Below are 13,165 nucleotides of genomic sequence, written 5' to 3'. Positions count from 1 at the left end.
CTGACCCTGCTTAGCTTCCGAGATCAGATGGGATTGGGCTTGTTTAGGGTAGCATGGCTATACACCCAGTAGGCTTTTTAAAAAAAAAACTACAAATAAGCTGATACTACAATTTATATGGAAACGCAAAGGGCTTGAAATAGCTAAAACAATTTTGGGAAAAAGAAAAAACAGTTGGATGACATACTACCCTATATCAAGACTTATTAAAAAGCTATAGTAATAAACACAGTGTAGTATTGAGTACAGAAACATATCTACACATCTGGTCAATTAATTTTTAACAAATGTGCCAAAGCAATTAGATGGAAAAAGACAACTTTTTCAACAAATGAATGTGGGACAATTGGATGCCATATGCAATAAATAAATAAACCTTGACTCCTATCTCACACTATGCACAAAAATTAACTCAAAATGAATCACAGATCCAAATATAAGAGCTAAAACTATTAAACTTCTAGACGAAAACAGAAGAAAATCTTAACGTCCATGAGTTAGGCAAAGATTTTAAAACTAGTATACAAAAAAGCATAAACTACAAAAGAAAAAAATATATTGGATTCATCAAAATGAAAAACTTTTGCTCTTTTAACACCCTGGCTGGTGTGTTGAGCCCAGAGTGTGGGGCGCAACGAGACTAGAATCAGGGAGACTAGTTAGGAGACTGCTGCTGTCTTGTGGGCAGGCAATAATGATAGCATCAGTGAAGGTGGTAAGAAACAGTGATTCCTGAGACATCTTAAAGGTGAACACGGGATTTGCTGAACGATTGGACATGAGATGTTAGAAAAAGAGAAGAGTTCAGGATCACTCAAAGGACATACTGAGAAGGGGAAGAGCAGGTTAGCAGGAAGAAAGGCTGTGTTCTGAGAAGCCTATTTATTAGATATCCAAGTGTCTAGAAGCAGCATTATATAAGGTCTGGAGCGCAGGAGAAAAGTAGGGCTGGAGACACACATTTGGAAATTATCAGAAAGTTTCTTACCTTCTTAGTCTGTTGCCTTCTCCAGAAAATGAGAAAAATTGTAGTGCCTACTTCCTAAAGTGTACATAAAGGTATAAATTAATGAATAGATTAAACACAGAATGGTGCTTAATTCTTGACAACTACTATTTGTATATTGAAACTTATTCATTCGATGGACAAAACATGCACATGTGCATGCACATAGCGATTATGAGTATGGTCTCTGGCGTGGACTCCTGGATTTTAGTTTTTACCTCGCTAGCTAGCTGTGTGATCCATTCCTCAGTTTCCTTATTTGTAAGGACATAATTATAATACCTATACATAGGGTTATTATGAAAAGTAGCTGAAATAATCGCGCATAGTTTATTAAGGACCCAGAAAAGGTATTTATCTATTAGTAGAAAAGACGAGCCTTGAATAAATAATGCATTCATCTCACCAGTCATCAATCGCCTCTTCCTAAGATGCCCTCCCAAGACTCCTCTCCAAGAAGACACAGAGCCCCTCCCCGAAACACTCAGCCGCTGCCCCCTCTTCAGGCCCACGGCGATCTGGGATGAGTCCATTCCCAGCTTTGAAAATCTTCCCAGACTGAACTCCAGGGGGCACGGCGAGTCTGAGTCATTTGTAGGCCCAGTGCCCTGTACAGGTCGTCCAGTGAGTGCTGAACGAAGGCGAAAGAGCCTTTTAAGACCTTGAAAAAACCGTTTACTTGGTTCCTCTATTCCCTGTGGAAAGGTTCCCTCCCCGCACGCACGTACGTGGAGCTGGAAGCCGGACGCTCCACCCAGCGCAGGAGAGAAAATGGACTACAACTCCCAGCGGTCTGCGCCGCGCGCTGCTCCAACTGTCAGGCGCGGCCGCGAGAGGCAGGGCCTATATAAACACCCGCCCGGCGTCCCCACGCCCTTTCTCCCGGCCGCCGCGTTCTTGGTGTGTGCTCCCGCAGGGAAGCCGGCCTGTTGCCATCTAAGCCCATCCTCTACCAGATCCACCGCCCTTAGCCTAGCCGCCACCTGTCCCGCACTCGCCGGGGCTGCCTCCCAAAGCTGCGAGATGTTGAGTACTGCACAGAGGAGCCGGGCCTCCTGGCCTGCTGGGGTCGAGGTCCGAAAGGGCATGTCGGCTTGCATGCGCAGGGAGAGTGGATGGAGCCCATGAGAGCCGCGCCCTTCTCCCGCCTTGGCCCGCACAGCCCTGCGCTCTGGTGTGACGGTGAGTAACGCGGGCAGCTGCCCGGTGCACACCAGTCCTGGGCCTGAAATGGCTTAATTTTGAGGAGGCCGCGTGGTGGTGTCAGCCAGACTTTGAACTGGATCTGCCTGTGACCGCTACTTGCTGGGTAATTTGGGTAAGTGACTTAACCTAAATTATCCGGCTGCACAACACCTATTAAGGAGGTCACCCTGGTGCATTTGAGGACAAGGTTTTCTGGAGTAATTCCTGTCCTATTTTGAATCCTGGTCCTGTCACTTTCTAAATTGACTGGCGACCTTCAGCAAGGAAACGTAATTGGTTCAAGCCCATATCTGTAAAATGGGTATGGTAAAATGGTCCTTGAGACAAAACACTGGCACATTGTAAAATAAAGTGGTAACATTGTAAAATAAAGGGACCTATAGGATATTTGTGTTCTCTTGGTCTCCAGAATGGCCTAGTAGATGAATTTCAGTAGGCAGTAAGGTTGCACAGGATTTAGATAAGTCTGAGAGTCTAGTAGCACTTGGGGCTGCCCTGGGGATGTGACCTAAATTGCCTTGTGGCCCTTATCGAAGCTGCAGCTGCTTCCACATAGCTGCTGTGGTCAAAAAAGGAGCCCATAGTAAGTTTTCCTTGACGGTCGCCGTTCTGTTTGCTGTAACTGATCTGCAACATTTCGGGAAAAGACAATTCCTATCGTACCTGCCATTTCTCAGGTTTAAACGGACACCTGTGTTAAGATGGACGCGTTCCCAGAGGCCAGGAGAAACTTTAAGTTGGCGGGGGCCTTTGTATACAGTCAACAGAATAAGACTCTTGAGAAGTAGCTTGTTGAGGCCAAGACAGTATGGAGGCCATATGGGAGTGAGCTAAACACATGTGTACTGGGAAAATCCAGTGGCACTGGCACAGATCTTGTCAGTGCTTTAGGCCCTCAAAAACTTAAGGCGTCAGTACCAGGACTAAAAGGCCAGTCAAGCCTTTATGATTTTGAAGACCAAACGAAGGTACAAAAAGATCACTCAGGACAATTGTGTTCTCATCTTAGCTGTGCCTGATGAAGATTGCAGGATGACAAGTTGCTTTCTGGTCGGTGAGGACTCGGGTCAGGATGTGCTGGAACACAACCACCTCAGAACCTGGTAGGTTTCTTGAGAGTAATTGGCAGCTACTTGGTTGGGCATTACAGCATGTTCCCAAGGGCCATGGCTGGTTGTAGCCATGGGATCTCCAACTGCATGCTAGAGCAACCTGGAGAGACTTTGACAGCTCAGGTCAGCGTAATACCTGTAGCTGCCACTCGCCTTTCCTATAACCTTTCAGGATCTGGGCTGGAAGCCTTCCACCTGCATACAGGTGTTTCCATTAACATCCACGTAGATAGGGGTGTATTGGATCAACTTTTTGGTTTAGACCTTTCCCACTTTTTCTGCAGGTTGACCCCAAATTTCCTGGCAGTTGTCTGATACTGAAGAACCTGAAGATAACCAGATTGTGGCTCTCCTTGTGCTTTAGAGTAAGGTAAAGTTAGATGTTGTACATCCTGACCTGACCCTCCAGTTCCCTTTCCCATCAGATCTGAACACCGGTCTTGGTGGTCGTAAAAGGAGGAAAAGTAATACTGAAGTTGGCCTCACAGTGTTTATAGTCTGCCGTATATATAGCATGTGGGCTCGTTTCACACAGAGTTGAAGTCTCTGAACCTGTTTCCTCCACCCTGGTAAAATTGGATAATTTTACGGAGGATGTATGTGAAGCTCTGGGCATTTTGTGTAGTGATTGCTGGCTAATACTTCTGTAATTGGGAGGGATTTACCAATGGCTTTCTTGCCTCTTGATTGATAGTGTCCTCCTTTTTTTAGATTTGTTACCAGTAAGCAGTCTTCCTCTAGTGTTGGATCTACATTGTTGGATATGTTGAAGCTGTATCACAACTTCCTTGGAGCTTCAGGTAGCACTTAACTGTTGTGCACCCTAAGAAGTGTAGCAAATAGATATAAGGCTACTCAGGTCTATGTAAAGATCTCAGCTTTTTAATACATTATTTACACTTGTCTTGTGTGCTATATGTTAACTGTTGATGGCCAGAGAACAGAAATGTTTATGGAATGATTTGGCCAGTTAGATTTGTCCACCTTTAAGTCCCAGAGCATGTTCTGTGAGTAGAATGCAGCAGAGGGGACAGCCCTGCATGTTGGGCAGCCTGGGCAGATTGCTGTGAATATACTGTATAGTGGTTCAGTTGTTTGGGGTAAACTCAAACCAAACCAATGAAATCTTACCCCTCCCCAGGGAGAATAGATGGATTGGGTATCAACATGTAGTTTCATCTAGCTCAAGGTATTTTTTTAGGGTGACTGGTCCAGGATGAAACCTAATCTGAGTGGACATCTATGGATGATAAATGCGGATATGGGACTGAGACCAGCTCTTAGAAAAATACCTGCGAGTGGCATTGATTAATTGGGGCAATATTAACACCCTTGCTTATACTTTCCAGGAGAGAAGCTCTATGGGACGAGGCAAGCTAAAAGACAACAGGTTTGGAGGAGAGACTATTCCAAGAGCAGCTAAGTAACAAGAAATCCCCTGACTCATCCTCTCTGCCCTAGGGCCTGCTGGTTCTTGAAACAGGCCGGAAGCAAGCATGCAAGACATTTTCTTGGTATTTGAGGCTGGTCTCCTGTACATCTTGCCCTGTGGCAGTGGAGGCTTCTGTTGTGGTAAATTCCCTTAATAAAACTTGATATAATGCTGGAGTTGTCAGTTTCTTTCTTCAATCTCAGCTACAAGAAACTTTCCCAAATTGGTAATAGGTAGAAACAATGATTTTTTTTTTGCTCATGCTGGTGGTACCTGGCAGATAAGTGACCAAAAAAAAAATTAGGTGTCATTTTCTTGATGTCCTTTCACATTGTTTTCTCCCTATCCATAGACCCAACTGTATTATAGTCTCAATTTCATTAAAACTGATCTTTTAGAATATAGGTCATAACTGCAATTAGATACATTTCTCCTAAGATGAGTGCTTCCTTAAAGATCTTTGAAGGCTTTTTATGGCATAGGTACTTTGACTTAGCTGTACCTTACTTACCTCAACCACCCCCCAAATTCCTCTGGCACAAAACTAAGAAATCAGATGCAGATTTCCAGCATAGACCCAGACTTCAGGAGGGTCCTGGGTCCTGGAGATGACTACGTTGGGAAGTGGGATTTCTTGATTTGGAAAGTATCAAGCGATATGTAGGAGGTCTTCAACGTATTGTAGCTGACTCCCATCCCTTCCTACTACACACTGGGCTATTCAACTTTCTCAACTGGGATAGTCTTTACTAGTGACCAAACTGGAAGCAAATGTTGGAGCGGGAGGGAGAACCTGAATAGCAGATGAAATTGCCCACCGGATGACAGCAGTTAATTCTTGCATTCTGATTCCAGAGAACCTTAAGGATTTATAACCTGAGAAGAGTCCCTGGCTTTACTGATTCGTATGATTAGTAATTCCACTTAACCTGGTTAATAATTCCAAACTGGATCAACTACCTGGATAAATGATTATTTTTCAAAAACATCGGAGCCTTATCTAACCACATTCAATAGCTGGTCTCCAGGTTTTCAAACTCAAACAGCTTACTCTTTCAAATGAAGGCAGAAGTGTTGCAGTAATAGTCATAATCTCAGGAAACTTGATTCTTAAAATCTTACAAAACATTTCCAAAAAGGTAAAAGTTCTTGAATTTTTTAAGAGTCTCTTATCTCCTTCACATAGTCCATTCTGGCTTCTTTTATCCTGGCTACATCATGGCAGGTATCTCTGAAGACACTGTGTCCAAGGGCTGCCAGTGACAGTCCATCAGTGCATCGTATAGTTCCTCACTCTGCTCCATGAACTCCTTGTTGGCCTCAGTCACATCCAGTTGCGGCATGGGGTCTGGAAGAGAAGCAAGGATGCTTTAGGAAGCATCAAGGAGAGAAGTACTCAGAAGCCACAAGAGACTTCGGTTCAGTGCCCTGCTCTCCAGATTTCCTGTTTCCTAGGGCAGGTTCCCTGTCTCAGTTCCACATTCATGGGCTGATTATAACTGCCTTGCACATTTCCTGTGAGGATGAAAATAGGATGATGTATGTAGGTAGTGGAACATATAGTTAGTACTCAAATAATGGTGGCTGTTCCAATTCTATTAAAAGCTACACCTATATCTAGCCATCACATGCCCTGGATTTTCTGGTGTGGTTCTTATTTCAATTTTGGGTTTGGAAAATCCTCATTCTTAAAAGAATATCACATAGCATTGAAAAATGAACCTTGGCTGCACACAACTTGGATGGATCTCACAAAATGCGTGTGTTGAAATGCATATACACAAACACACTGGTTCATTAAAACACATTTTAAAACTGGAAAATTAAAGAGACCTAAATAAACAAAGACATCCCACATACTTGGATTGGAAAACAATTTTGTTAAGATGGCAGAATTCCCTAGATTCGATGCTATCTATCAAAATTACAGCTGCCTTTTTATTTATGTTTTGGCAGAAAATAGCAAGGTGATCATAAAATTTATATGAAAATGTTAAGGGACCTGGAGCAGCCAAATCAAAGTTCAAGGACTCACACTTCCCCATTTCAAAACGTATTGCAAAGCTACAGTAATAAAGACTGGCAGTGGCCTAAGAATAGACATCAATCAATGGAACAGAATTAAGAGTCCAAAACCAAATCCATACATTTATAGTAAACTTTTCGACAAGGATACCAAGACAATTCAATGGGTAAAGAATAATCTTCAATAAATGGTGCTAGGCCAACTGTAACTGTATAGTGACTATGTTAACTAGAATTATTGTGGTCATTTTGCAAATTGAACCATGTACATCTAAAATACATTATACAAATAAACACTAATGTTATATAATGTATGTCAATTATACATAAAAAAGACTACTATTATTGTTTAACATCTTCTACTGAATATTTTATCTGTACTGATTATCATCATTGGGAATAAAATCTTTCAAGTAAAATTACTGATTCAAAGGTTATAAACATTGTAAGAACTTTTTATAAATTTGTATTTATTAGTGCGATGGTTAAATTTTAGTTGTGAACTTGGCTAGGCTATGGTGCCCAGTTGTTTGGTTAAACACTAGTCTAGATGTTGCTGTGAAGGTATTTTGTAGATGTGATTAACATCTGCCATTGATGACTTTAAATAAAGGAGATCATCCTCAATAGTGTGGGTGGGTCTTATCCAATCAATTGAAGGCCTTAAGGCCTTAAACTGAGGTTTCCCAAAGAAGGAATTCTGCAAGTGTTTACATAGAAATACTGCCTGAGTTTAAGCTTGCTGGACTGCTTTACAGTTATATATACATATGTCCTATTGGCTGTTTCTCTGGAGAAGCATGACTGATATATATAAATAGTACATTTAAACTTCTCCTACAGTTGATTTGTGTTTGTGTTTCTTTTTCAAGTTATTTCCAGTTTTCTCACCTCTTTTTTTTTTCAATTGATATACACTTAAAACATGTAATTGGACGCATACATACATATCTGTTCAGATGTTCACACAGATACAGATATTCAAAAGCAAGAGTGATGTGCCTGAAAGCCACTGGGGAGACATTCTTTAATCCACTTTCAACATACTAGATTTTAGTCACAAACCAGAAGCAGGAAAAAAAGAAACCCAACTGTGCCTGTAAAAAAGAAAAGACCATGATCACCATGTACCTGAAGTACAAAATGGTGCTTGCAATGCCTGTGATTTGAAGCTGGTAGAAAGAAGTAATGAACTGCATACATAAAAAGATAAACAGCTATAAAACTGCTAGTAAAAAAGGCTTTCTACCACCAATGATAATCCTCAGCACATAAATGAAAATAACACAGTGCAACTGTAGCTTCTGAACAGGTAATCAGGAGAATCATGAAGACTAAGAAAAAGCCAAACATTAAGTACATCTGATGAGAACATATACTGTTTAGAATAAAAAAATTAAATAAAAATATAACCAAAAGATAAAATGCTGCTAGTTATGATGCCAAGAAGTGGTTTTGTAAAGAAAGTCTGTTGAGAAATCTGACAGAGAATCTGGTTTGCGTGAACTGGACATCTAAACTTCTTGCTTCCAAAGTATGTGCCAAAAACTGTCAATGGTACTGAAATTCCAAACCACATTGCAAAGATTTCTGTCAGAGTACTGAAAGAGACGGCACCGATGACTCCTCCACCCAAGGAATTAGATTCATAATAAAGAGGTCAGCAAAGACGATACCAGGACAGAATGGTGCTGTCAGCCAAAAATTTGTTTTCCATTTCACACCTTTAGATGTCTTATATGTTTTAGCAGACATATCCAGCAGGGTTTCCCAAAAGGACACATAACACAATGGCACAGATCATTAAAGCATCTCAATTGGAAAAAAACCCAAGGAGGCCAGAAATAAAGTAATAAATGTCATAATCAAAACTTGTGTTCCTTGATCCAGGAAAACTGACAGAAACATTCCACTCCTTGGAGGTGTGAATTACGTACCCATGAAAAAGCTTCCACTAAACTCCCCTTGGGCATCTTTGGAAGAATTCATGTGATTGTATCTAATAATATTTCTACAGAGTCCTTAATCATAGCCCCTATTTCGGATAAGAGAACGATAATGAAGGAATTCATAATACCTGCGCTCCGGAGGAGGGACTGCAACTCAGGAGGTGCCAGAGACACACCAGGAAAGACTGAGGTGTGTGGCTCCAGGGCGAGGGCGGGAAGGGGCAGCCACCATTCTCTCACCTGTTAAGTGTATCTCCATTCCCAAACTACTCAGTGTCATAAGTACTATGCCCATTCCTACAGGCAGAAGGACCTTTCTTTCTCTTGTAATTTTAATCTAAATTATAGAAGCTTTGAGCATTCAGAAGCTCCATATGGAAACTAAACAGAAAGTAGGACCAGCCTGACTCCTTCACTCAGTGTAACAGCTATGGGAATAGATTAGTAAAGGGCTTGATTAAGGGCAGGTTTTGCATGGGTTAATAAGTCTATGCACACACACAGAAGCACCCTTCTTCATTCTGAAGACAGCCTGGAAGATGGCCTACTGCAGCCAAGGACGAAACTAACAAGGTTAATAATCCCCGCTGTGCCCACCTCACTGTGCGGTTACTCGGTTAAAATGGGAGGCATTAAACTTAGTGGTAAAAAGTATGAGGTCTGGGGAAAGACTACAGGGGTTCCAAGACCAACTCCACCTCTTGCTACTAAGTTGCAACTTGCAACTATATTGACCTTAAACAAGTAATTTAACTTCTCTACTTCAGTTTTCTATTCAACGAAATCAGTATAATTGTGGTACTGACTTCAAAACTGTTGTAAAAGTTAAATGAGTTAATAATACATGTAAAGTGCTTAGAACAGTGCCTGCACATAATAAAACCCAACCATTAGCTATTTTTAACTTGGGCTGTTTTCTGTAGAAGGGGTATGATAATGGTACCCAAGCCATCACAGTGTAGACAGGTAGCAGTGCTTAGCACAAAATATGTTGGCTATTATTTTATTACCAGTGAATGAGAATGAGATGGAAAATTCTATGGAGTTATACACAGATATTTTTATAATCAGGTTTATTATCTTGAAAAGCAAGGCAGTATTTCCTGGATCGAAGAATCGGAGACTGAGAATGGAAAGACAGGGATTCTAGGCCTGACTTTGCCCCTAACTCACTCTGTGACCCTGAGTAGACCATTTGGGCCACCAGTTCCCCATCTGCCAACTAACTGGAGAGCCTGTGTTCTGCCCAGCCCACTCCCCAAGGTCACTGCTGTTAGAACTAGATGAGAGCACATATATGAAAGTGCTTTAAAATGCTATGAAGTAGGTAAAGTTTGTTCTTTGCCTGAAGGTGATGTTTCTTTTAAAGGATATTTTGGTTACAAATCGCCTTTTCCCTATGACCATGCCCTGAAGAATAATCCTTAAAATAGACTTTGATTTTAATCTTTGAGTCTTTTTGTACCTTAAAAAGGTTTACTTAGAAATCAATCCTGATTTTATGACAACTGTTTAAATTTTACATCTTGAAAACAAAACATCTGTTCAGAAACATGTTGAAAAAATTTGTTTTTCATAATTTTTCAAACCTCAGAGGATTCTTTAAGTATTAATAACATATTTAAAAAATTATTTGTTTGATGGTTAGTAATTCCTTCAGTTTTACTTTCTTTTTTCTTCTGTTAGTGTCAATAAAAATGACAATAAATGCTTTTAATAAAAAAAATTAATAATGGCTGTTACTATGCAGCAGGATTAGGGGTGGTTTTCAGTTACTTCATAATCCTGTATTTTCCGAAATTTCAATCATAACTATTATTTGAAAATGAGAGAAACATGCAATTTTATATAGAGAAAAATTAAATCATGAAACACAAAATGATTTTTACAAGCTGTCAAACAAATGTAAGGCAATAATATTTTTTGCTAAAGACCTACATCCTAGGGTAGAATGCCACTCATCCAGGGGGTGACCGGCTCCCTCCCCTATAGAGTTGCTTTCCCCTCGGCTCTCTGGGATCTGCACTCACACCACTGGGTGACACATACACTTCTTACAGTAATTTTGTAGGCAATGGCTCTCTCATTAGAATGTAAGTTCCTCCAGGCAGAATTCACCTTGCATTCCATCAGCATCTAGCTGAAGGCACAGTGCCAGTCACAAAGCAATCGCTGCCTAGTGGCTGACAGAGTGATGGACTCCTTTCTTACCTTCCAAAGCATCATCTCCAACTTCTTCATATGTCTGTCAAGAGACCAGAGAGGTGGGTGAGAAGGATGGTGAAATCCTGACCCATGAACAGGATGGCTTATTTTTAACAAGAGGAACTAGGTTGCTTCATCTTTCCCCATATTTTTTTTCTGAAGCCCTAGCTCCCATCCTTAATGATCCCATCCCTGAGAAGGAGCCACGTCTCTGAAGGACAACATAACCCATAAGAGCAGACTAGTCAAAGCACAGTTACCTGCATGGTGCTCTGGGTATAGCCATACTGGGGATAACTGTAGCTGTAGCTGCCTGTGTTCTGGTCATAGCCCCACTGGGCATAGTAGTTCTGGTACTGCTGATAATACTGGTTGTAGCTGTAACTGTACATCTGACTATATTCCACTGGCTTCACACGACTCCTTAAATGAAGAAAGAACCAAAAATAAACAAATGTGAACAAGCATTTCCATAATACTTATTAACTGGCCAGGGACACTTCTAAGTGCTTTACACACATTAACTTCATTTACTCCTTACAACAATCCTGTGCAATAATTATACATTATCCCTATTTTACAGATGAGAAAACTGAGGTACAGAGAAGTTACATAATTTGTCCAAAGTCACACAGCTAATAAATTATTCAAACCCAGGCAGTCTTGCTCCAAAGCCTATGCTTGAAAGACAAGAGCTTTCAAAGGTTAGGTTCGTCTCTCTTCCCAAACCTTCAGTACTGACTTTCTTCTTCTCAAGATCCTGGGGGCTGCTTTTCTGTCTGCCACAAAGGCTCAGGAAAACATGGCCTAAAGAATCTGGATTTAGGATGATCCAAGAAGTATTTCGAGCTACAAAATATCTTATCACCTCTTCCCCACAAAAAAAAATAAGAGAAGTGCAGTAAAGTAGCCTTTACTGTTATCACAGTAGTCATAGTTATCATTTATGGAGTAGGTACTCAGAAGTTCTGCCAATTACTTTTCATATACGGTCTCCTATTTTAAGTCTTGCATTATCCTATGCTAGACCTATTATTTATTACTCCCACTATACAAATGAAAATATTGAGTCTCTAAAAGGTTAAGCAATTTACCCAAGGCCACACCCAGGATTGGAGCCAAATGTAATGCCAAGTCTCATGGTCTTAACACCACACCACTACATACAACATCTGGCCTGACAAACTCAGGACATCTTGTCAGTCTCCTACATCCTGCATCTGCCAATCAGGGCTGACCCACATCCTGCATCTGCCAATCAGGGCTGAATGCACAGCTGCCCCAGCTGCTGCTAACCAAAGACAGAATGTCAAGTCTGCAAAAGATATCTTGCTTCCAAAACTATGTATGAGTAGGCTTATAAAACAGGCCTGGGGGTGTGACCACCAGTTCTAGTTGAGAGGAAATCAAACAAACATAACCCAAGCTCAAGTCATGACAATGCTCTCCCAGAGTCAACGTACTAAGAAGCGCCAGAGTCTCTCATAAGTGCACATCAAACACACCACGAGGCAGAGACTGACTCCATTGTGTCGGCTGGTTTATAAGATTAACTGTCACGCAGTGTGGGACACACTACGACTTCAGGATTGGTGTATTCTATCCCCACAGTGAAGCCAGAGAGGAAACCAAGTCATAAGCAGGCGGTGAACTACCACAGAAATCCCTGTCACGGGAACCACAGGTTCTCAAAGTCGGAATGAGCTCTTCCCAACTTCCTCACAAGTTCAATGACTGTTTGGTGAGGAGGACTTAGCCAGTTAGACAGACTACACATCTGATCACCTCTCGACAGAGTGGCTCGATGAAATCCTATGGCAGACACTCCCTCTCCTGCCCACGGCCAGGCTGAAAACTGACAAAGTTTTGCCTCCATGACTCCCCTTCCATGGATGTTCCCAAGGATGTCCACCACCCTCTTGCCATGTTCAGGTAACGGAAGGTGTAGTCTTCCTGGCCTGACTCTGTATATTCCTGTTCTGTTTCTCCACACTTGGCTCTTATGGTCTAATTCTCAAAAAGAACTCTTATCATCCTCAATTCTTAGTGCTTGAGGGCACTTCCCCAGAGGCAGGCACCAAATACCGACATCATCATCCAAGGAAGAACTAGATAGAATATAACCTCCCTGCAGAAGGGTCTTTGCTTCTCTTGTCTAGGATAGGGCCTACTGAGTTGTAGGAATTGTTATTGTTGACCGAGTAAATGGTAACGCATCAGAAACAACCAA

At 41.5% G+C, this 13,165-nt stretch overlaps 2 protein-coding genes, 1 long non-coding RNA gene and 4 other non-coding genes across 12 annotated transcripts in view; 5 read left to right on the top strand and 2 right to left on the bottom strand.

Moving 5' to 3' along the window:
* RAB42 (RAB42, member RAS oncogene family) overlaps positions 1 to 1,764 on the bottom strand; it is an 8,423-nt gene extending 6,659 nt beyond the window's left edge. Inside the window, exons 1-2 of one of the 2 annotated variants that reach the window (XM_023529222.1) lie at positions 1,735 to 1,764; positions 989 to 1,042 (exon numbers count right to left, since the gene is read on the bottom strand). The gene's annotated coding sequence lies outside the window, so the exon portion shown is untranslated. The other variant, XM_023529221.1, reaches the window with a different exon arrangement.
* Positions 1,765 to 1,869: 105 nt separating this feature from the next.
* On the top strand, positions 1,870 to 4,932 carry LOC105290538. Of its 2 annotated transcripts, none has more exons than XR_895757.2 (5): positions 1,870 to 2,188; positions 3,222 to 3,315; positions 3,609 to 3,694; positions 4,036 to 4,124; positions 4,674 to 4,932. It is a non-coding gene; the product is annotated as an uncharacterized LOC105290538 (long non-coding RNA). The 2 variants fall into 2 exon arrangements; XR_895756.2 differs by having other exon boundaries at positions 1,871 to 2,324.
* LOC111738301 lies at positions 2,732 to 2,865 on the top strand. Its single transcript, XR_002779807.1, has one exon. It is a non-coding gene; the product is annotated as a small nucleolar RNA SNORA16B/SNORA16A family (small nucleolar RNA).
* Positions 3,360 to 3,490, top strand: LOC111738302. Its single transcript, XR_002779808.1, has one exon. It is a non-coding gene; the product is annotated as a small nucleolar RNA SNORA44 (small nucleolar RNA).
* On the top strand, positions 3,725 to 3,861 carry LOC111738304. The gene has a single exon (XR_002779810.1). It is a non-coding gene; the product is annotated as a small nucleolar RNA SNORA61 (small nucleolar RNA).
* Positions 4,530 to 4,603, top strand: LOC111738309. Its single transcript, XR_002779815.1, has one exon. It is a non-coding gene; the product is annotated as a small nucleolar RNA SNORD99 (small nucleolar RNA).
* A 554-nt stretch (positions 4,933 to 5,486) lies between the features above and the next one.
* The window catches only part of TRNAU1AP (tRNA selenocysteine 1 associated protein 1), a 19,068-nt gene continuing 11,389 nt past the window's right edge, over positions 5,487 to 13,165 (bottom strand). For 3 of the 4 annotated variants that reach the window (XM_011357751.2, XM_011357752.2, XM_011357749.2), the window contains 3 exons: positions 11,196 to 11,358; positions 10,942 to 10,975; positions 5,487 to 6,104 (listed from right to left, as the gene is read on the bottom strand). In XM_011357751.2, the coding sequence (XP_011356053.1) occupies positions 5,968 to 6,104; positions 10,942 to 10,975; positions 11,196 to 11,358 (334 nt within the window). In that variant the 3' untranslated portion in view covers positions 5,487 to 5,967. Of the gene's footprint in view, positions 6,105 to 6,877; positions 7,879 to 10,941; positions 10,976 to 11,195; positions 11,359 to 13,165 lie in introns of those variants that run through there. The other variant, XM_023529220.1, reaches the window with a different exon arrangement.

Source organism: Pteropus vampyrus, unplaced genomic scaffold (assembly GCF_000151845.1).
Source record: "Pteropus vampyrus isolate Shadow unplaced genomic scaffold, Pvam_2.0 Scaffold36, whole genome shotgun sequence".
NCBI classification, from domain to species: domain Eukaryota; kingdom Metazoa; phylum Chordata; class Mammalia; order Chiroptera; family Pteropodidae; genus Pteropus; species Pteropus vampyrus.
This window is presented reverse-complemented; position numbering and strand designations above follow the sequence as displayed.